This window comes from Fusarium proliferatum (assembly GCF_900067095.1).
Source record: "Fusarium proliferatum ET1 genome assembly, contig: FPRO_scaffold008, whole genome shotgun sequence".
In the NCBI taxonomy this organism is placed as follows: Eukaryota; Fungi; Ascomycota; class Sordariomycetes; order Hypocreales; family Nectriaceae; genus Fusarium; species Fusarium proliferatum.
The window spans coordinates 294303-316332 of record NW_022194797.1 but is presented as its reverse complement, the minus strand read 5'-3'; the positions used below and the strand labels follow the sequence as shown (position 1 = coordinate 316332).

General features: G+C 47.8%; 10 protein-coding genes across 10 annotated transcripts; 5 read left to right on the top strand and 5 right to left on the bottom strand.

The window, feature by feature from the left end:
* Positions 1–152: 152 nt before the first annotated feature.
* Positions 153–3781, top strand: FPRO_13787 (uncharacterized protein; the record flags this gene model as incomplete). The annotated part of the gene is made up of 3 exons (XM_031218741.1): positions 153–3238; positions 3291–3513; positions 3572–3781. The coding sequence occupies 3 exons, from the start codon at positions 153–155 to the stop codon at positions 3779–3781; spliced, it is 3519 nt and encodes a 1172-aa protein (XP_031084569.1).
* Positions 3782–4257: 476 nt separating this feature from the next.
* Positions 4258–4974, bottom strand: FPRO_13786 (uncharacterized protein; the record flags this gene model as incomplete). Its single annotated transcript, XM_031218740.1, has 1 exon — positions 4258–4974. The coding sequence occupies one exon, from the start codon at positions 4972–4974 to the stop codon at positions 4258–4260; it is 717 nt and encodes a 238-aa protein (XP_031084568.1).
* A 766-nt stretch (positions 4975–5740) lies between these two features.
* FPRO_13785 (uncharacterized protein) lies at positions 5741–7528 on the top strand (the record flags this gene model as incomplete). Its single annotated transcript, XM_031218739.1, has 1 exon — positions 5741–7528. One exon carries the CDS (start codon positions 5741–5743, stop codon positions 7526–7528), a length of 1788 nt encoding a protein of 595 aa, XP_031084567.1.
* A 524-nt stretch (positions 7529–8052) lies between these two features.
* Positions 8053–10470, top strand: FPRO_13784 (uncharacterized protein; the record flags this gene model as incomplete). The annotated part of the gene is made up of 2 exons (XM_031218738.1): positions 8053–8697; positions 8749–10470. 2 exons carry the CDS (start codon positions 8053–8055, stop codon positions 10468–10470), a joined length of 2367 nt encoding a protein of 788 aa, XP_031084566.1.
* A 139-nt stretch (positions 10471–10609) lies between these two features.
* On the bottom strand, positions 10610–11386 carry FPRO_13783 (uncharacterized protein; the record flags this gene model as incomplete). The annotated part of the gene is made up of 1 exon (XM_031218736.1): positions 10610–11386. The coding sequence occupies one exon, from the start codon at positions 11384–11386 to the stop codon at positions 10610–10612; it is 777 nt and encodes a 258-aa protein (XP_031084565.1).
* A 440-nt stretch (positions 11387–11826) lies between these two features.
* On the bottom strand, positions 11827–12625 carry FPRO_13782 (uncharacterized protein; the record flags this gene model as incomplete). The annotated part of the gene is made up of 2 exons (XM_031218735.1): positions 11827–12349; positions 12411–12625. 2 exons carry the CDS (start codon positions 12623–12625, stop codon positions 11827–11829), a joined length of 738 nt encoding a protein of 245 aa, XP_031084564.1.
* A 576-nt stretch (positions 12626–13201) lies between these two features.
* FPRO_13781 (uncharacterized protein) lies at positions 13202–14014 on the bottom strand (the record flags this gene model as incomplete). Its single annotated transcript, XM_031218734.1, has 1 exon — positions 13202–14014. One exon carries the CDS (start codon positions 14012–14014, stop codon positions 13202–13204), a length of 813 nt encoding a protein of 270 aa, XP_031084563.1.
* Positions 14015–14587: 573 nt separating this feature from the next.
* On the bottom strand, positions 14588–15981 carry FPRO_13780 (uncharacterized protein; the record flags this gene model as incomplete). Its single annotated transcript, XM_031218733.1, has 4 exons — positions 14588–15357; positions 15416–15543; positions 15607–15758; positions 15823–15981. 4 exons carry the CDS (start codon positions 15979–15981, stop codon positions 14588–14590), a joined length of 1209 nt encoding a protein of 402 aa, XP_031084562.1.
* Positions 15982–17381: 1400 nt separating this feature from the next.
* FPRO_13779 (uncharacterized protein) lies at positions 17382–19797 on the top strand (the record flags this gene model as incomplete). The annotated part of the gene is made up of 4 exons (XM_031218732.1): positions 17382–18469; positions 18532–18942; positions 19020–19252; positions 19304–19797. 4 exons carry the CDS (start codon positions 17382–17384, stop codon positions 19795–19797), a joined length of 2226 nt encoding a protein of 741 aa, XP_031084561.1.
* A 1044-nt stretch (positions 19798–20841) lies between these two features.
* FPRO_13778 (uncharacterized protein) lies at positions 20842–21864 on the top strand (the record flags this gene model as incomplete). The annotated part of the gene is made up of 1 exon (XM_031218731.1): positions 20842–21864. The coding sequence occupies one exon, from the start codon at positions 20842–20844 to the stop codon at positions 21862–21864; it is 1023 nt and encodes a 340-aa protein (XP_031084560.1).
* Between the last annotated feature and the right edge of the window lie 166 nt (positions 21865–22030).

Genomic DNA, 22030 nt, shown 5'->3' with positions numbered 1-22030 from the left:
CTTGCTGTACTTTCCTCACTCTTTATTCTTTCTTTGCCTGCCAAGTCACTCACTCACTCACTTATCGTCCTTCCTTTTTACATCTTCAAACTAAATCATTCTTGGTTGTTGTTCTTCAGCTACAACGGACATTCATTCTTTTGACTCTCATCATGAGGTCAACTTGGGCGACCCCTTTGGCTGCTCTGTTGCTCACCTCAATCCCCTTGGCTGTCGCAGATGTATTTTGTGACAAGTCTACCGCCTGCGAAGTCGGCTGCTGTGGCTCCAACAATGTCTGTGGCACAGGACCAGACTATTGTAGCAAGGCGAAGTGCATCAACAGCTGTGAATACAAAGCTGAATGCAACCCAGGCAACTGGCCTTCGCAGTACTTCAATGCTACCAAGTGTCCTCTCAATGTTTGCTGTAGCAAGTTCGGCTTCTGCGGTACTACCGAGGAGTTCTGCGGCAAAGAAACCGTCAAGAGACCATCTTGCAGCATCGGGACGCAGACAGTTGATCGCGTGATCGGCTACTACGGATCAGGCGGCGCGACACGCTCATGCAATCGCATGGCTCCAGCTTCGTTCCCTCAAGGCGTTTACACCCATATCTACTTTGCATTCGGCAGTATCGATCCCGATTCGTTCAAGGTCATTCCAGGTACTGCCGATGATGAGCGCCTGTACCCAGATCTGGCAGCACTCAAGACCAGGGACATTGGACAGGAGCTTTGGTTGTCCATCGGAGGATGGACATTCTCTGACAATGGTTCGCCAACAGCTACAACCTTCTCAGACTTGGTCAATGCCGACGAGACACGACAGAGAGCCTTTTTTGCCTCCTTGGTGCTCTTCATGCAAACATGGGGTTTCAGCGGTGTCGACATTGACTGGGAATACCCCGTTGACCACGACCGCAATGGTCGCGAGTCTGATTTCAAGGCTTATCCAAGGTTCATGAAAAGACTCAAGTCTGCCCTCCACGACTACAAGTTTGGCCTCTCGGTTACTCTCCCGACCAGCTATTGGTATCTCCAGCACTTTGATCTCGAGAACATCGAGCCATCGGTTGACTGGTTCAATGTTATGAGTTATGATCTCCACGGCGCGTGGGATATTGGCAACAAATGGACCGGTGCGTTCGTAGGAGCCCATACAAACTTGACCGAGATCAAGAGCTCTTTGGATCTTTTGTGGCGCAACAAGGTATCTCCTTCGAAAGTTGTGCTCGGCTTGGCTTTCTACGGACGAAGTGTTACGCTCGCAGACCCCTCCTGTTCTGAGCCTGGTTGTGCGTACCTGTCTGCTGGAGATGCTGGTACATGCAGCGGCGAAGCTGGCATCCTATTCAATAGTGAGATCACTGATCTCATTCGCGACAAGAAACTCAGGCCAAAGCTATACAAGGACGCCGCTATCAAGACAATCCAGTGGAACAACGATCAATGGGTGTCTTACGATGACAAGGATACTTGGAAGCTCAAAGCCAACTTTCTCAAGTCGCAATGCCTTAGTGGTGTTCTTGTTTGGGCTGTCGACTATGATGATGCCAAACATTCATACTCGAAGGGGCTGGCCGCAGCTCTTGGCATCAAGAGCAACGTAGACACTTCCACTGGTTTGACTATTGTTAAGCCGGAGAAGTCAGTGAAGGATGAGTCCAACGACTTCTGTTACTTCACCAACTGTGGCCAGACCTGTCCTCGCGGTTACACCGAAATCATTCGTGATGACGACAAGTCACAGATCATGCTGGACGCGACACAATGCCCTTCGGGCTCGGGAGAGGTACAGACATTGTGCTGTCCCAAGTCCTCTAAAGTCCCTGTATGCCGGTGGAGAGGTCACAGGAACAGTGGTCACTGTGTAGTTGGCTGCAATGCCGGCGAGGTTGAGGTTGGCACTCTTCACGCTGGTTGCAAGAAGGGTTGGCAGTCCGCTTGCTGCGACTTCACTGAGACCACTGAGCCTTGGTCAAAGTGTAAGTGGACAGATGACTGCTTCGAGGACAATACCTGTCCTACAGGCTATTCGTCTCTCGTGGCAGAATCTCGGAACGGCTGGGGTGGCCAGAAATCTTGCAAGGCCGGCAAGTACAACTACTGCTGCACAGAGACCCCCAAAGCCTTCAAAGAATGCGAATGGTTTGGCCATCAAGTCTCATCCTTTGCCAATACGCAGTTGTGTACGGATGCTTGCCCGTCTGGATCGACCCGCATTGCTGAACAGTCACTCACTGAACTCTTTGGAAGTAGGATTACTGGCAACACCAAAGGCTGTATCTATGGTAATGAAGCATATTGCTGCTCTGGTGACAAAAGCTCCGACAAGAGCGAGCGGGATACGCCCATTATTGTCTACGAAGACGAGATGGCAGAAAGCTTTGACGAACTTTTGCAGAAGTTTCTCAAAGATCCTATATGCCCTGGCACTTGGACTGCACAATTTAGCAGCAGTGATGAGCTATACGCGCGAGAGTTGCTTAAAGGACGTGCAACTGACATGACGACGACTCTGACCTTGCTTTTCCCTATCATGAAAGTCTGGATTCAGTCTGAGCGCCGACGAACCGATTTGACAGACATCTATAATCTGCGGATGGACGACTTCGGCTATGCTGACACCGCTGCCAATGTGAGTACATTTGATGAGATGCTATACCAAGGCGATTGGACTGGGCTACCGACATATGACCCTGATGTTGCCATCTCGGGAATGCTTTGCAACATCGCCGCTTCTAGGCTTGCTATGGACAGCATGGCGGCTGCTACGGAATCTTTGTGTTCATTCACGCCTGACCCTGATGTTGCAACAACGAAGCGAGGTCTTCTCGAAGCTCGAAGATTAACCGAGATCACTATGGACGATCGGTCGCGGAACCAAATCGAGCCGAGTATCGCACTGGCACTAGAGGGAATTCTCAATGGCGACCTCAGCTTACATTATATGCGCTGGTTGCCGCGCCGAGGAAATGAGATGATGCTTGAGGCAGCCTTCTGGATTGGCCCAGTGCCTGGTCAGAACCCAGGAGCGGCACACCGCGCCCGTTACTCTGATAGAACGCATACAACGTATCATGATCGATGGATAGTCATTCATTTCCATATTCCCCTGGATCGCCAAACGTTTACTGGTAGTGGTGATACCTGGTTTCTTGGTGTCCATAGCATGGGCATGTATCACAGCCAGACCCTTCGCCAGCCCGGAGCTGTAACTCCGAATTGGTATAACGTTGAATACCGCGCTGAGTATAGGTAAGTACCTTTCATGTTGGTAGTTTTGGCACCACTTCTAAGTCCTGTCCAGATACTCTCGCTCCTATGGCAACCCAAGGGAGACCAGCGTCCCTAACAACAGGAATCCCTCCATGAGAGATTACAACGCTCGCACGGAGCCTCTCCGATGTCTTGCCAAAGATAATGGTGGAGCACCACAGCGGTGGTATGTCGGCCGCGATTACTCAGCACGGATCAGGACCTTGGAGACTGAACGTCGTCCGAGCGGCTATGCCTCCTTAGTTAACAGATTCGTAAGTACCCTTCAGAATATACTTAGCCGCAAGCGAATGCTAATACACAACCATCTAGGGACTCTGGCTTCATGGCGAGGGCGCGTTCAGTCGCAGCAATTTGGGTTTTGTCTGGTCTGTTATCAATGACCCGGTAATTGCCAATAGACCGAGAGGCCCGAGGAACTTTGACGCCGATGCTAATTTTCGCCCTGCTCCTGGAGCGTTTGACGAGAACTGGCTACCTGGAGGAAGTGGCGTAGGTGACCTGAGAAACTCTGACGCCTAGCGATTGATACGTAATGGCCCATTGAGCTTGTGCCAGGACTTATCTCCACCATATTAATATCTACACATACCTATAATTCGCCCCCACGTGCATAAAGACAGTGTCAGAGGACGCTCCAATTTCACCGAAGTGCACCCTTTCTGTTGACTCAAGTTGTAAAGGTTTAGCCAGGCTCGATGTGATATCTTTTACTAGCTGCAGTTTGTGGCTTGTCATACTTCCTGTTCTTATGACGGTACTTACTTCGTTAATAAAGCTGAGGACGAGATAGATATACACCAAGAGGGACCAATAGCGTGAGCGGAGACAGCAGCAGAAAGATAAGACATAAGTAAGGAATGAGCTATTACCCTTCATCGATAATGGCAGAACTTCCGAAAGACGATGACACAGAAATGGGAGGGACATGATGCATGACTTGATAGAGGAGTCCATAGTTGATACAAATTATGTATCTACCGCATGTTCGTCCTTGTTTAGAAAGTGCGATCAGGTCTTTGACCAGTATAATGGGAAAGCAATGGACGAACTTCAGAGAAGCGTCCTGTACCCGGAAGAGAAACGTCTCCAGGCCATACATAGGTATCTAGATCCTTCTCGGGCCCTTTGAATCTGAGAACTGACTCCGTACCGAATGAATGCCGGCTGAGAAGCATCCATAGGTCCAGAAGATAGCTTGTTGGTATTCTCATCCAACCCCACCCCGAAAATCCCTCAGACCAACTCAAGGACATCGCCTTGACAACTGATTCGCCGTTTGCAATATCCCTCAAGACCGACTCATCAGCGACTAGAACAAAATCGTAGAGGCAATCAGCCATGGCTGGTTCAGTCCGCAACTCCGCCTCGCGACATAGTTCTCGAACACCTTTGATGTCGAGGCCTTCCAGTAGCGATTGGTCATCGCGTGCATCAAGGTGAAAAAGACTTTTGAGTAGCTGGACGTTGCTTTGGTCTACGTCTTTTTTACCCTCAAAATACCCAAATGCGAGTATAGTTTGCTGCTTCAAACAATCTAGAAGCATATTCCAAGGCGTATCGGAATCCGGGCTATAGTGCGTGCGGTAGACCGTAAAACCCCAGTGATGGTAATACTGAGGATTGTCAGGATGCATCCTGCTTTGATGTTGCCGCTCAGTACCCCGCAGGGTTTCCCAAACATGCTCAATCAGTTCTTGGATGAGTGGTTTCATGCTGATGGTCGATTGGCGGGATTAAGTAGCTGTTCCAAGCGAGAACCCAGAAATACCTTCTACAAAACTTCGTTTTCTCGTTGGCCCTCGTAGAATGTTTTCACATGGCCAGCTGCCAAAACCTCACCCGGAATTGATCCACCTTAGTCCCACTCTCTGAAAGGCCCCCTATATCGTTATTGGCATATAGTTCAAGAGCGTGAGCAAGCTGTGTCTCGCAACTCGCTTGATCTGGGTAAGGGAAGACAGTCCGCAGAACGTTTATTTTGATAGCAATATGTGTTTATTGCCGGAGAAACTCGAGTCTGTCTATCCAGGTGGATCTGAGAGGTCTCGACGTTAAAAGCTGCAACCCAGCGACACGTCTTACTTGGGAGGTCAATGACGGTGACGAGCTGTTATTTTATCGCGGTGAAGTGCCACGTCGATTTGGCAGACCTTTATAACTAGAACTTAACGGTTTGGGAACTGAAAGGCCCGGATAAGTGGGCGGTTGCTCAGATGGAGTTTGGCGGGAGGTGTAATTAGTTAGACATTACTCCGTACTACGCATAGCTATTCCGTAATGATTTGAGCTTCAGGTGGGCTCGGATCTGACTCTTCGCCGAAAGGTCTGCTGTATTTGATTGGCTATCAATAAACCAGCACAACTCCACTTATTACAGGGGAAGTTGGTACCAATTAGTACGATGGGCCTGCACGCGGTACATAAGAACTCCAGTCGAACACTGTTCTCTTTAATTCAACAAGCCAACTTACCACAGCCATGGCATCCTCTCTCTTTCCCATTGCCGCATCGCCCTATCGGGAGTTTACGAAAAGACCTATAAACCGATACAACTACCATGGACCTCCTTTCGACGTGCCCGTGACTATAACTGATCGCGATGGTACTCTTATCCATGAACAACAAGGTCAAGGTCTTCTTTACGCCATAATTACCCACAACGACGTTGAGTTTCTTGAGAAATACTTCGCTATTGATCCTCGGGCAATTCCAAACCTATTTGACCTTCCCGATGACGATGAAGCCATTTGTGACTTGGGCGAATTGTTCCGTGCCGCAGCCGAAAGTGGCAGTCTTGGCACACTTCAAACGCTCCTGGATTACACCACAAAAGACCTTGATGATGCGACGAAGCCGATAAGGTTAATCAGGGCCAATTTCCAGCTTTTGAATGTGGCCGCTCAATTCGGTCGTATTGAGATTGTGCAATGGCTCCTCGACACCCAGCCATTATACGCCAGTATTCACGATCGAGATCTCAGAGGCTTTACCGCGCTCGCGGCAGCAGCGGATCTCTTTTCATTTAACTCTTTCTCTTGTCCCGCCTATGATGAGGTGTGTTTTGAAAATAATGAGGCCATAATGAATCTACTGCTTGATCATGGTGCCTGCACTTCTGATGTCGTCTGTCCGACGAACGACAAGGATCAAAGGAACCCTAGTATTCATCAATGTGTATTGTTATGCGCTGGGGCTGAAGCTTCATTTAACCGGTTGAACCCATCACAGCTCCCTAGTGTTCTCACTTTGGCTGCACAGTGGGCAAGTACTGATTTACTTGAAAGACTCATTGATGGAGGTGCCGATGTGCACTACAAGGAAGCAGTCATGCCAAGGCAGCTTAAGATCCAGTCTCCACGTGAGTTACCTGTCAAGATAGAGATCACTGCGCTGTTTCTTGCATCCTTTCGCGCAAACCCCAGCGGCATCAAGATTTTGGTTGATCGCAGAGGTGATGGAGTTACTATCGCAGACATGATTTGCTCTCCAGACTGCGTTGGAAGCCTCCCCCTTCACTGGGCAGCTCGAAACCAATTACCACATTCGCCTAGACTCATGCCAGCAACGATACTCCATGAGACAGCTGGACAGATCACCCGTACTATTGAACAGCTCTTGGACTTCGCCCCCACTACAGTCAACATTCAAGATAGTTTTGGAAACACGGCACTGCATTACGCCACCCGCTACTTCGGAAAAAATGGCACGATATATAATTCTGTCTTTGAACTCCTATACAGCCGGGGCGCGGATGCGAGCCTTCGCAATCACAAGGGAGAAACCCCTCTGCATACTTTATTCAAGCCTAATAAGCCTTATAAAGACGCCGCACCCATTGATCCAGTCAATATATCGCTTTTACTCGCCCACGGCGCCAAGACTACAGACGTTGATAAGACTAGAAACTCGCCACTACATGTTGCGTGCTCCAGCGTAAAGTTTGGTGGTAATACTATCTCAGTCTTGCTTCAGCATGGCGCCGACCCTGGTTTGCGAAATTTTGAGCAAGACACGCCCATCCATAGGATTGCTGGCTTTTATTGCGTCCGAGACGGGTTAAGCAGCGAAGCGGATGGGTTCATGAGGGCACAAGATGATATCCTAGAAAGGATGGTGCAAGTTGGAGGGGCACAATTGATGGAGCTCCAAAATCCATCTGGGAAGTCTACAAGACAGATATATCAAGATTCACGGGCGAAATGGCTGGAGGACGCGCGTAGATACGAAAATCGAGGCAGCCGTCGTAGGGGTGGCAGGGGGCACTGAAGATCAGCAAGGCAAACCACGCATCTCGAAGTCCAGGTAACCAGGAAATGGAATCTTGAAACGGAGAATCTAGAGAACTCTCGAAGTGCGCCGTTTTGTATTTACCTCGGGTCTGGCAGAGAAGGTCGACATGCAAACTCTAGTTTTTGTAACTTTAAGAAACGCAGGAGGAATTGAGCTGATGGATTCTCCTGATGCAAATGGAAAGACGCTACGGGGAATCTGTGATAAGGGGAGAAATAGGTGAAGAAAAGATAGGGACAGGGACTGTATGATAAATAGACGCCGCAAACGAAATCTGACAAGGGCCACACCTGTTGATCCCGGACGTTATCATAAATAAAACTTGGAAAATTACGCTTTATCTTGGGAACTTTGTTATCAGTGGAGTATCCCGCTTAAATGGAAGTAGTGCTGTTAGTGCCTTAACTCAAGTTCAGCTTCTCGCTATAGGGTATGGAGCTTTCCTACCCCTCATCTTGTCCCAATCCCTCCCTCGCCCAGCAGTGTAACATTGCAACATAATGCGACATTATTTCCTGGTAGTCCTTGCTCGGGCTGCAAGTTTTGCGAGTGCGGAGCTGTGGCCATACAGTCGGTACCAGGGCTCTCATAATGCTGGCTTCGTCACGAATCCATCTCGAAATCCGACACAAAAGGCCTCTACAGAGCCTATCGATTACTTCGTCAAATGGCTTGGAAATCTTGTGAATAAGAATCATAATCACGATTTACAAGAGCTTTTTGAGAGCGGTACTGTCTCAGACAATGTTACCTCAATCGAAAATCTATCCGGCCAGGTTGCCACGCCTGAACGGCCAGTCATTGGCCCGCAAGTTCCAGACCATGGTCTCTACGACGATCTAAAGACTGAGGCAAGCTTGCTGTTCAGGAGCTTGAACTATGAACTAGAGCCGGAATGCTTTTATGGCAAAGCGACTTGGTGGTTCCGTACATACGAAGGGCACTGCAATTGGCTAAAAAAGGGTGAGTCGGGTGAAGGCTCAGTTGGATCAGCCAGACCACGCGATTACCAACAACACACGTATGCCGACGGCATATCCGAGCCACGAGATGGACCAAACCCACGGGCCGTTAGCAATGCATTCTTCAAGAGAAAAAAGAAGATTTACTATGACCATACGCCTCTCCTTCTGGGGCTCATCGAGGTGAGAGTCCTTCATCTATGGCGCTTCAACTCGCGGTTCTGACTTATCCAGTTCATTATGCATGACGTTACGTATAGTCAAGACTCTACCGACGAATTTATTGAAGTCTCTATGCCAGAGGATGAAGAGATATTTCCCCTGAACACCACAATTAGAGTGCTAAGAACAGCCGCCATGCCTGGAACGGGCACATCCAGAAGCAACCCCCGCGAAAACATCAACATTGCAACAACGTGGCTTGACATATCATCGCTGTATGGCAGTAATGCTGATGTAGCACACCGATTGCGATCAAGAACTGATGGCAAGCTTCTCACACAAGAGGTACAACCGCCTGGCACCAGGGCAAAGGCCTCTTACCTTCCCTTCAACACCGTGGGCGTACCGACCAACACACGTCCTGGTGTTAAGCCGGAAGAGTTGTTTGCTGGAGGTGATCCCCGTACCAACGAGGACTGGCTAATTCTTGGTATTCATACATTACTACTTCGAGAGCATAACAGGCTCTGCGACATTCTCAGGAAACAGAAACCGACTTGGGACGATGAGCAGCTTTACCAAACTGTACGCGTGGTCATGTCCGCAAAACATGCATTGATCGCCAACGCATACCAAATGGCCTATTGGACCGATGAGATGCCATGGCCAAGAGATGACGGATTTCCACTTTATCGTCAGACGTTTGGTGAGAGCGCATTGGAGATAAATCCCGCCAACACGTATCCTTGGCCACTTGTCACTAAGAATGGAAAGCCAATGACGGTCTCTGCAGAAATGGCTGTCGTCTATCGCTTCCACGAGTTCATCATCCCGAATTTCCCGATCAAGGATCAGAACAATGAGACACTATGGGAGCAGAATCTATTTGATACAAGCTTCAATAGCAGAGGGTTTCTCGACGTTGGACTGGAAAGAATTCTTGCTGGGGCTCTTTCGTCGCACATTCCCAACTTCAAGTCCGGAGTAGATGAGAGTTTCAGAAGCGCTGGGCTCTATCGCGGCCGTCCCTTCGACATCGTCGTCTCAAGTATCGTGCATGAACGAGAGCAAGGCTTGCCGACCTTCAATCAATATTTTCGCGAGTACAACGCTCAGGATCCAGAAGTTGTCGTCCCAATCCGTGACACTTGGGACAAGTTCTCGACTGATCCCGAAGTCATACAAAATCTAAAGACGCTCTACAAGCACCCCGATGATGTTGACCTCGTCGTTGGTTGCCAACTTGACGAGGAATGGTTCCCAGGTACCACAGTTCCCAAGTCAGCCCTCATCATCAGCCTCTTCAGCTTATTTGGCATGGGAAACTCGGACCGCTTCTCAATTGGCTTCGCGATGATGCGCTGTCTTCTTGTGGATCGCCCCTGGGATTGCCATCCCAGTAATGCTTTAGAAGACCTGATATGGGAGCGAAAGAGCGTACCTGGCTTTCCCAACTTTAGGTTTTATAGCGACTTTTGGGTTAAGGAGCTGGATTTGCCCGCCCACGGTACGAATCTCTTGTGGCGCTTGATCACAGAAAACTCAGAGATCAATTGCGTTCAGAGATCGCCTTTGTTTCCGCCCGATAAGGATACCAACCCGATTCTGTGTTCAAGAGAAGCAGATAAAGTGTCTTCATCGGCTGTGCTGTTGAACCTTTTCCAAATTGTACTATCGCTATTGAAACATAGCCCTTATAGCTTCATCGCTACAGTCATCATTACTGTAGGCAGTGGCATCCTAGGAACTATGCGGTACTTAAGATCAGATACTATACTTAAGCGGAAGATTTAATATAAAGTACTTTTCTATCTTGAGAGAATCTTTTTACTTATATTGCTATTATATACAAGAGAAAGAAAGATTAATTAAGTAATAAGTTAACTTTATGGCTAATTTAACTTTCTATATATAGAATAGCTGCTGGAGTATTTTATACACTATTTACATAAAGCCCACACGATTCAACCTCTCGGGTCCATAGCTTCCAAGGACGCTCACAAGTCCTCTTCGACATCGCCTGCGCCAACGAACATTCTTCATCGCTCAAGTATGTCAAGGCCATGTTTGTCCTATTTGTGGCCTGTATTGCAGTGGCAGTTGTCTGGATTGTTGCGTTCTTCTGTGTGTAGGTGGCCCATACGACAGCAAGTTCTATACTGTCCGCTACTACTGTGAAACCATGGCCTCGCATAAGTGTAACATTGTTGCCGTTGTCGAATGTTTTTGCTAGAGCTTCTCCAGTTTGCTCATTTCGAACGAGCATATCCGCCTCTTGCGTAGGATCTCGGTGTTTGGCGATATCAAAGACTGCAGCACCCTGGGATCCGAGGAAAGCCGCCATGTGATAGCAAGCTTTTAGTGGGATGCCTGAGATAGCATAGGGAACCACTTCCTCTGAGTGGCTATGTACAACAGCGTGGATATTTGGGTGGCGTTTATAGATCTCTGAATGGATCCTTCGTTCTTCATATCCTTTGAGGGATGTTTCTTCGACTGGCTCCGCGTCGTCCACTCTGTACTCTATCAAGTCTGCTGGAGAGGACACTACCCCGGGAGGTACGGAGCGTGACATAATAAAGACATCGCTGTGAATAGGGTGTCGGAACGACAGGTGACCGTAAGCATCGAGAACTTGATTATGGTGCAGAATGTGGCAACCGTCAACAAACTTGCGGTAACACAGTTGGAGAATCACAGCGGGCTCCATTGGAAGCGAGAAGGTATTTAGAATGTTTAATTTGTGTAGAAAAACTTCTGTATAGGAGAAGCTAGATTTATACGGCTTGAGTCGTGACCGACGTTATGCACTTGTAGCTCGGATTGGATGCAGTTCGGAAATCCCCTCCGAGCTATTCGGCGGAGCTGTCTTCGGTATTTGGCTCATTTCAATTTCCATTATACAACTAGCCTAGCTTCAACAGCAACTTCATGGCCAACTGTGTCGACTCTCTTCGAACCACTAACATGCTTAGTACCCTTTGTAACTCCACTTTAAGCTCTACTCATATGAAAGTATACGACGTCAATTAATGTTTACTATATTTTTCATGGAGCAATAGCTTTAAAGTAGCTTCAACAGTGTAAATAAGTTTCCATTCCAAGGTAAAATCCGCTATAACTTATCACACTTAATCCGATATTGACTGATCAAGCCCGGTGAAGCCACTGTCGGAGCCATAAAGATACTGCATTCTTGGCTCTTTCCATCCCGTCCCTCTCGCCCGGCTTACTCTCGTCTCCACGGATAGCAAAACCATGCTCAAGTCCAGGAAAATACTGGTAATCATATGCTACCCCAGTCATCGGCAGAACCTCGTTGGCGTACGCCTTCAATTCTGGAGTAAATTGGGGATCGAATTCGGGAGCCAAAATCTGGGTCGGGACGCCAATGTTTGCAATTTCTTCTTTCTCAAGAAATGACGGGTGGGAAGTAGAGATGCAGTCAACAAGACTTAACTCCTTAGCCCCAAGATTAAAGACAGCCCATCCACCGAAACAGTACCCAACGGCCCCAATCCGAGAAAAGGATGATCTCAAGGTTTCGACAAATCTAACAAGCTCTGGTCTTCGGACTGTCTTGGAGTTGCGCTTGAAAAATGCACCCAGGTCGAATTCGCCCATTCGGCTTTTGTCAAACAGGATTTCAGTGGGGACTACCTCTCCACCAAAACTAGAAAGACAAAGAAGGTCAGCAAAAAGTTCTCTGCCATTTCTGAAACAGGGAAGCTTACAAGTCAGGTACATAGACAGTAGCATTAACCTCTTGAGCCAGATGATCGGCTAGAATTCGGGTGTTGTTGAATGTCCAGCCAAAAAGATCATGGACGATTATGACGGCAACATCCTTGTTTGTGCCAGAAACATAGCATTTCAGCTCGGCAACAGTGTTGTTTCTGCCTTTAGGCTTAGCCTTCCATTGAAATCCCTTGAGACAGCAGTCAGTCATGATGAAAGCGATGAAAGGATGAATAACAGAGTTTCAGAAAGATGAGTGAAGAATCCGGTACAATATCATATTTGGGTACTTCTATTAGGCCCTTATTATAACAGGGTTCAAGTAAGCCTCGTAAGTGTTGCCTAAATTTGGGGTATGAGACGAACTCTCTGCTAAGCAAAGATCAGACTCAGTCGCTACATGGTCACCCTAAGATGGCGGCATTCAGAGCCCTGGCGGGGAGTACGTAAACTCCGATATGTCAGTTCCGCCCGAGAAACAAAGGAGGACTTTCATTATCTTCTTTCCCCGAGATTACGAAGGTCTTTTAGCATTACCGTCAATTCGGGTGGCTGGTTCCGAGAAGGAATACATCCGAAAGTTTCGGACATTTGCATTTTGGAAAAAGGCCGACTATACAGCACTCCTTTAACTTGGCAAAATTTATTAACGACTAAGAAACTTATTTATAGAGAATATAAAAAAGATTATTTAAGAAATAATACTATTTTCTAAAAGCAGTAGTTTAATTAGCTATAAATACATAAAAGATTTGTCATAAATATATACAAAATATTATATAGTCAACTACTTCTTTATGAAATTCTTAACCATCCAGTATCCTGGCAAATACCCTTCAGATAACCCCCTCGCAATGCTTAGCAACATGCCAGGTCCATACCTAACGAAATTATCTCCACCTTTACTTGACACACCAGTGGCATTCAGGTCATGGTATGAATCCTCCATGGTAAGTTCAACAAAACCCTCACCCAAGTCTGCGTATGTACAGGCCACGCTAGCCTTTTCCGTACTAATCACTGCACCTGAGGGTTCGTCGTAAACAAGAGCCCCCGGTTGTACCAGCAGGAGTGATATAAGGTCCGACGAAGCTTGAAGATGTGCCGTAGCCTTTCGTAGATCTAGGTAGGGATGATAGAAAGCTGATTTGATGAGCCAGAGGAGAGGTGCCGGCGTTTGTGCGGTAAATCGGGTGTTCCAGGTGGAGGATGACAAGAGAATTAATCGGGGCTTCTTCCATTCCTTTGTAGAAGCCCGTTTCATATCATCAAGCACATCAGTAATTGTCTTGGAGAGATCCTGTAGCACTTTCACACCGGCGATGTTGCTGTTCTCTCCAAGAGCGCAGACGATGGTATCGGCGTCGCGCAAACACTCTCCCACGATGGCCTTGTCGGTAATCTGTCCTTGGCAGACATGTATGTTCTTATATGTCGTCAACTCGGGCATCATCCGAGATAGTTTTGCCGTGGAGCGTACCATAAGTCTCAGCTCCACGGAATCACGAAACCCCTGGCGTTTGATGAACGAGCGGACTGTAGCACTACCAGTGCCACCAGTCGCGCCAAAGAGAGCAATTCGCCGGTGTGAGGTTGCCATATTGAACAGCAGAGAATTCAAGAGATAACAAGAGGAGATCGAACGACTGTATAAGATATAAGCCTGGGGTGAGAAACATACTTTCTAGTGCTATCAAGAGACCCTTTATAGCCTTTGCACTTGTCTTTGACGTCGGAGCCACTTCCGCGACGGATATTTGCGAACTCTGCGTGAGCCGAAGCTGCTGGGCCTCCTCGGCTGCTCTGCATTATAGTGAAAAATCGTTATTCCGAGTTAATAGACTCTACATCTGATGGCTCACATCGCGCGCCTCACACGTGACAAATCGTGCCCAAGTATATGGACTTAGAAGCCTCGGAAATGCAGTTGAGACTTGTGGCTAAAGGCTTAAGTTAGCAGGGAGGATTTGGGACCTCAGAAATAGGTTATCAAAGCTCTGCTTCAAAGACTAAATCAGAAAGAAAAACTTTTAAATAAAGGAATTTAATTGTTGGAAGTTATATTCCTGTAGAATAATATAGGAAGAGAAACATAAGTTGAGGTCCAGGACAGTTAGATAAACACTTAGAATGTAAACATAAGTAATACAGATATACCTAAAGACAATAGAATTTAAAGTTGGACAATTGCATCACTGCCAAGCCCAAAGCCAGTCCAACCGTTAAATTCAGTCAAGAACTTGGCCGCCGCTTGCTGATATAAGCCATCCTCAGACCCTCTAATTTCCTCAACCATTTTCAAAGCTCGAATCACCTTTGCCCAATGCATGTCGGTGCTCCACTTGCTTTCCAAGGCCTTCTTGGAGATAGACTCCCAGCTGCTATTGTCCGAGTTCAAGGGCTTCATCTTCTCGATCCCGAAGCTCGGGCGCAGCTGCATGAGATACGTAATGGTAGTGAACAACCCAAATTGCTTCATCATGGTAAGTCTCCTATCCTCTGGCATGATTGGAAGCAGGATACGAAGGGCGTGACCGACGGTTAAGACATGGGCCAAGAAAAAGTCAAAGTTCCCCTCCTTATCCGCAGTGCTTAGAGAGAGGATCGCAGAAGTCTTCAGCCAGTCCTTAAACTGGATGGTTGTGTTCTCGACCACCAAAGCGTTCCAATGCTCCAACAGTTCCGACTCATACTTACTGAGTAAAGTGAAGACGTTGGCGTATCCTGGATCCTCAGAGTAGTTATCGAAGCGCTTGTCATTGTGGATATTGGTCAGAATCTCCTCTAAGCTTGTCGTCTTGTGTGTTGAATTGTCTGGAAATGCATTGTCCAGAAACTTGTGTGCGGGATCATACTCGGTACATCCGAGGCTTAAAGCCTCCGAGATGACCTCCTTGCTGTTGAACTCATACCCATAAGCAAGGTGAATGTATGGATGGCCGACTAAGCTTCTGATTAGTACACATTGAGAAACCCGTTCACCAACAGAAGAATAACTCACGTCCGCCACAGAACCCATTAATCAATGGCTCCTTTCCAGAGAAAAGATGATCAAGGACGACTTTGTTCCAGTCTCCACCATTCCTTTCTATCTGATGGTCGAAGTAATCAACATATGCGGCCGTATATCTGTCACAGGTCTATTAGCAATTCATATCACATAAGATACCTCTAAATGTGGAGTTGATGTACTTCTTATCACCAAGGTGGTCCCGCCAGTTATCAGCCACGATAGTGTACCTCACTACCTCAGCATCGACGGCGAGAAGGTTAGGCTCTTCTGCATGGTAGATCTCCTGCAATTTGGCAGTGCTTGCTCCTAGGAGATAGGAGGATCCTAGAGCCTGTTTTTATAGTCAAGTTCTAGCATTGCCCAAACACATTAGTTGTCTAAGCGCAGAGACTTACATGAGGTATATGATTGTGGAAAAGCAATCTTGGGTTGCGAAGAACAGCGTGGGCTAGATGGTTCTTCTTGAGGAGGGCGTCCAGGGTTTGGGCTGGCTCGTCCTGCTGCTTATCCAAGCGATATACTGGTGCTGGGTAGAAGTCGTTTGAGGAGCTCATTGTTATACAATAAATGTTTGGAGAATAAAGAGTTTGAAAGATAGTTAATTGCAAATGTATATCGTTTACGACATGCAATGTGATATTTATGTATGTCCTCGCAAAACAAGGTACTTACTGCTTTGAGGTACGCAACGGCGGCCCTCGCCACGATGATGTGGAGAGTCAGGTCCCGGAAAGTCCTCCGTGCAGAGGGGCCTCCTTTGCTCATGCCATTGCACACTGTAGACTTCCCAGGTCATCATGCTATGAGCACAGACCTAGAAGCTCAAAGAACACGCCAACACGGCATGGCCCAGACTCCCCCGCAAAATCCCCACGATGCATCGGTCACTTACCCCGCTATTACGAACAACGGCATCTGTTTATTCTCCGTCCAAAGACGGACTTTTAGGGAGCGGTCCGAGAGTGGGCCCTAATGAGAGGATGAAATATCGAAGACTAATGACACATTTTCCGGGGCAACAACTTCAGCGTTGTATTGCACAGTTAGCCCAATGCTTTTAGCTTTAGACTTTGAGAACTATATGGCCCCGATCGAGACGATACATACAGATAGGTTTAAATAGATCCGTTACCTTATTAGGTCATTCTGACTGCCCCCAAAAAGTTATGCAGCCTTGACCAATGTATCCTCGTCGCGCGAAGCCATATAACGCTAGGCTTTCAGGCCGAAGACGGTAATAGCTGAATTTAACCGCTGAAATCAACTGAAATGTCTGCATGTACGGTCAACAGATACCTTTGAATCCTGCAATGTTCTTTTGTCAGCCCCGGAACGATTTCAACTGATCCGTACGTATCATATCGATGGGGGCGTATAGATCACCCCGCAGTTCTCGATATGGAATAGGCTCAAAGCAGGAGCCGAGATCTACTCGACGTAGACTAGATTGGTTGGGACACTTTCCTCTATTTCTCTAACCATACGTGTTGTTTGTGATTGCATTTGGTCACAGAATCTTGCTCGACACCTTACAGCAAAAGATATCACGAGCAACTAATCATACGGCATCTGATATTCATTTCATTCCTATTCTAGGCCAATAATTCCATTTCACACGACCGAAAGCGATGTATTCACCACCCGGAACCCAAACCCAAGAACGCGACAAGAGTCCCCCACAACAGGATATCCCTCCGTCAAAGATCGTTAAAGACGCTGCGAAACGCACAGAAAATAGTATTGTCCGCCTCGCAAGCGGCAGAAAGTCGATCTGGCGTGCGAGGAATGCCGATCCAGAAAAGTGCGATGTGATGGACTGCGGCCCGAGTGCAATGTTTGCAAGCGGAGGCAGAAGCTTTGCATCTACTTGCCTGAAGCCTCAAGGCTCACTGGGAGTAGACGGTAAGAGCAACCTATGTCCTATATGCGCCTCCAAAGGAGAGTAGTTGTCTTAATGGATTGCACTAGGGTTCTACACTCTCTCCACGATCGTTTGGCCAACCTCGAGGCCAAAGCAAATGGCGAAGCAAAGCCCGAATCATCGACAGAAAATATCACAGTTAGTACAGGCTTCGTCGAAAGTTTGCCGTTGGGACAATCTCCTCCGGCATTCAACGTTGGCCCTTTCCCTTCTCCATCTCAGCAATGCACCACGGACTCGATACTCGTACCAGAACGGATCCTCCCACATCCCTCAACTAGTTTATCCACCACGTACGCGAGCGAAGATACCAGTCCAAAGATTAGTAGCCTACCGTCGGGCCAGGACCTTGGTGATATAAGTGCCATGGGCATGGCTCTCCCAAAAACAGAGGCGTCGACTCATATTCCCAGGGAGTTCTATGGGGAGCCGTCAGCAGCCTCACTGCTTTACGATATGTTGCATCGTGATCGACGACCATCCGCGCCAGGAGATTCCAAGCAAGACTCTGCTCTTCATCCGTCCTCACCATCAACACGGCGCAGCTTCTCGCTTTCTTGTTCCTCAAATACAGATGAGTATCATCTCCCACCACGTCATGTGGCTGACAATCTCCTGTGCATATATCGAGAGAGGGTGCAGACCATCTACCCATTTTTGCATTGGCAGACTCTGATGGAGGCATATAACCGTCTTTGGCTCAGTGATTCTGAGATCAAGAACATGCCTCGCCTCACAGGAGTTGGACTTGGTGGTTCGCAATGTCCAGTTCCTGTATTCTACTGCGCACTCAATGCAATCTTTGCCCTCGCCACTCAGTTCACTGACGGCTCAGCCCACGACCGCAAGGAGAGGACCGCTCCTTTTCTTCGGCGCTCCAAGCATCTTATGCATCTTGATTTCTTGGATAATGCTAACATTTCCTTGATTCAAGCACTGTTGATATTCGCAAGGTATCTTCAGAGCACAAATCTCCCTAGCCGTTGCTGGAATGTGGCCGGTATGGCGTATCGCATGGCTCAGAGCTTGGGCCTGCATTTAGCAATGAACGAGACAGGTACTTCTGAGTTGGAACGAGAGGTCAGGCGGCGCGTGTGGCACAGCTGCGTATCTCTAGACACGTATGAGAATCCTTCGTCCTGTATCCTGTTACCTATTTTGCTGACTAGCCTCTTATTTGCAGTGTCTTGGGTATGCTAACCGGTCGACCGATCTCATACTCAATGGCATCGACGGTTCCCCTCCCCTCAATATCAGACGAGAAGTTCTCTACACAGAATCTTGCTAGCTGTGACGGTAATAAGAACGACGTTCCGGCAGCAACCTTCTTCGCAGAATCCATCAAACTCAGCCATATTCTCCGTCAGATTCTCGGTCATATATATGACCCCTGGAAAAAGCCTGAAGTCGAGAAGGGAATTGGCTTCGATGAGCGTAAACGCTATAGGAAGCATGTTTCTAGTACTATGGCGTTTGACGATGAGCTAAGCCGCTTCGAGGCTGAATTGCCAGAAGTGCTTCGTTTGCCAAACGATGCAACAAAGACTCATATCGGGAGCATACTTGCGCAGCAAAGACACGTTTTGCGATCTAGGTAAGAAGCCGAAGCGAGATTTTTCTGCACCCTTGCCTCCACTCTCGACTCTGATTAATTGCCTTATGAGCTGATAGATTCCTGCACATACGGTTACTATTATATCGTTCTTTCCTGGTTGAATTCTGTCAGCGAGCTGATCCCCAAACAAATGTCAGCTGGGCAGGTGAGCCCGGAACGTTCTCGTCTCAGCCATACAACGCATTCATCGAGAAGTGCTGTACTGTCTGTATTGAAACTGCGCAGACTCTCATAGACCATTTCAGTCAGACCACAACTCACCCCGGATCACCGTGGTATAGCTGTTACTGTACGCCAGAAACCCAAGAACAAACTGTATTTTCCCGCTAAATCTCTACAGATGTTTACCATGCTGCGATAATTGTGGTCGCGGCAGATAATCATTCTTCGCAGCTGAACCACCTGAACCACAAAAACCTTCAAGAATCATGGCGGGCTTGTGAGAGTTTCTTTTGCCGAATGTCCCGGCATAACCCGGACATGTATCGCTACTTTCACTTGCTGGAACGCCTTTCAGGTTTCAAGGAACCTCCTCACGTCACCAGTTCTCTCACCCCAAGCTCTTCAGCGTCGTCAAGTGACTCTAGCATCCCCAAGACGTCAGATAGGACAGGCAACCTGGGGCGGCTAGAGTCCCAGACAATTGAAGAGATGATTGAGCACCATATGACAGATTCATACCCAGAGCCAGATATGTCTCTTGGGTCAGGAAACGATTGGTGCTCTCCGTTTAACCAGTCTAGCAACGCGGGGCTTGGAACATTACTGTGCGACGACCAGCTTTGGACTCTTACCGAGTTCTGCATAATGGATGCTGGAAGCATATCCATATAAAAGAGTGATTCTATCTCATCACTCGTCCTGTATTTATCATCCCCGCACTATTAACTCATGTGCTCAAGTCATGAATAGGAGTAGTTGTGTAGGAGAAACCGGATTAAATTGACTTTACTTATCTTTAGCCCAGCACTTTCGAAATCTCTTCTCGTCCTCAGAAGACCGTATGACTAAGGTACGAGGGGATTGGGGTGTCTGTAGCTGTTCCAAGAAGGTCACGCTGCTGCCTGGAATAGCTGCGATATGGATATTCGGACAAGTCATTATCGGGCGGTTCAGAGAGACATTCCAGATCTCTATGTGTCACTGTTAAAAAGTAATTTGGGTCTGAAGCGTCCAACACAATGTATATATATATGCAGAATAAACCATGCGATTTGGTCGTAAGCTAAGCCCACTCGATAGTGAAATTGTCCTCATACGTGCCTATGTCGATTCGAATTGGAATTCTCTTCCAAAGAATTCGGAATATACGATTCTGCTTCCATGGTTTCCCGTCACTTGGAGGCCTTTTGCCGATGGACCAAGTGCGCCGAGCTATACGGTATCGATACTCTATCTGGTCACTCTAGTCCCGTAGTCTGGCCCAGATGGGTCGGAATAGAAAACATTACCCTGGTTTTTAATCTACTGGAGACTTTCATATTGCCGCACTTTGCGATTTATCCTTCACCTCGGAACTTAAATCACTTTTCAAGCTAGTGAGTCGGAGAAACTATAGAGCTAAAGCCATGTTGATAAGAACACGGATCGGACATTGTCAAATTGTCCGTGTCCCGCTTTCAGGCCCCTGACGGGAAATTGTTCTACCCCATCCACAGAATTGATCAGAGATCACGGATGAAGTCCCGATACCAGATCCCGCTCCTCGGGTACCCTTCCGGACGAGAACCCGTATCACGGTCCTGCGGAGTCTCGCCTCACGGAACTTGACCAGCCCTGGGGCCTCATAATTACAGGATTCTACCTGCACTCTGCCCTGGAACTACCATTTTATGCCTTGTACCAACAATAACAGGGGAAAAGCAAAAACGATCAAAGATGGCAACAACAGACTTGGGAGAGCTCAACAAGCAGAATGACTGTGGCCCGCGAATTGAGCGCTCCTTGACGCTCCACTTCACAGGAGACTGGGGCATGGCCAACTTTCATCGTATCTGCTCCTGGCTATCACAGCAATTTTGTGATCGTGCAGGACCTAAAAGCCAAGTTTCAGTGTGGAACTTGCGTGATGGAGGGATGGAAGCTATCACGGATGTCTTTTCTGGACGCGTACATCTCTGTATTGCAACACCTGTCCAACTCATGACGACGGCTCTTACAGGTCAGGGCATCTTTCAACCTCATGGACCTATGCCGTCGCTTCGGTCGCTTGGAGTGCTTCCTCAAAACGACCGTATGGTCTTTGCAATAAGCCCCAAGTATAATATTCATTCTTTTTCTGAACTGCGCGAAAAGAAACCAGCGTTGCGGATAGCTACATCAACTAATGATGGCACCAACTTCATTGGCTATATTGCATCGGAGATGATGAAAGCTCATCTAATCGATGAGGCCGAACTCAACTCTTGGGGGGGTCAGTATATCACAGCGACACGCCCAGAGCAAGCCATGGCGCTTGTGATGAGTGGGGAAGCCGACGCCCTGCTCCAGGAAGCTATCATGACGCCCTGGTGGGAGAGCGTGATTGAGAAGAACAAGTTCGTTCCTCTGCCTGCAGAGACCAGCGCATTGGCTCGATTCCATGAGAACAACCCCGGGTCAACACGGCCTAATACAGATCCATTGCCTGCTGGATTCTGGCCGTCTTTGACTGAGCCATTGCCTTGTCTCGACTTTTCCGACTTCGTCGTATTGGTTCGCGACGACCTCCCAGAAGATATTGCACATTTGTTGACCTGGTGCTTGGTCGAGACTCGGGCTGGTATCGAGAGTCAATACCACCATTTGCCGCCAGAGAAGAGCCCTTTGACATATCCACTTGTCCCTCGTAATATTGCGCAGTCGCCTGTACCTCTACATCGAGGTGCTCAGAGATATTATCGAGAGGCTGGAATTCTTTAATCAATACTAGCTGCAGTATATGTTATCAGCAGCTTAGCTCAGTTGGATAGTGGTCTAAATGCACATCTTTGTCCCGGTTTCTTCTTGGTGAATGGCTTATAGCCTAATGTGCAAGTTACTTTACCACTTTTGTCCCTTTACACATCTTCACTCCGGTAAGACCCAA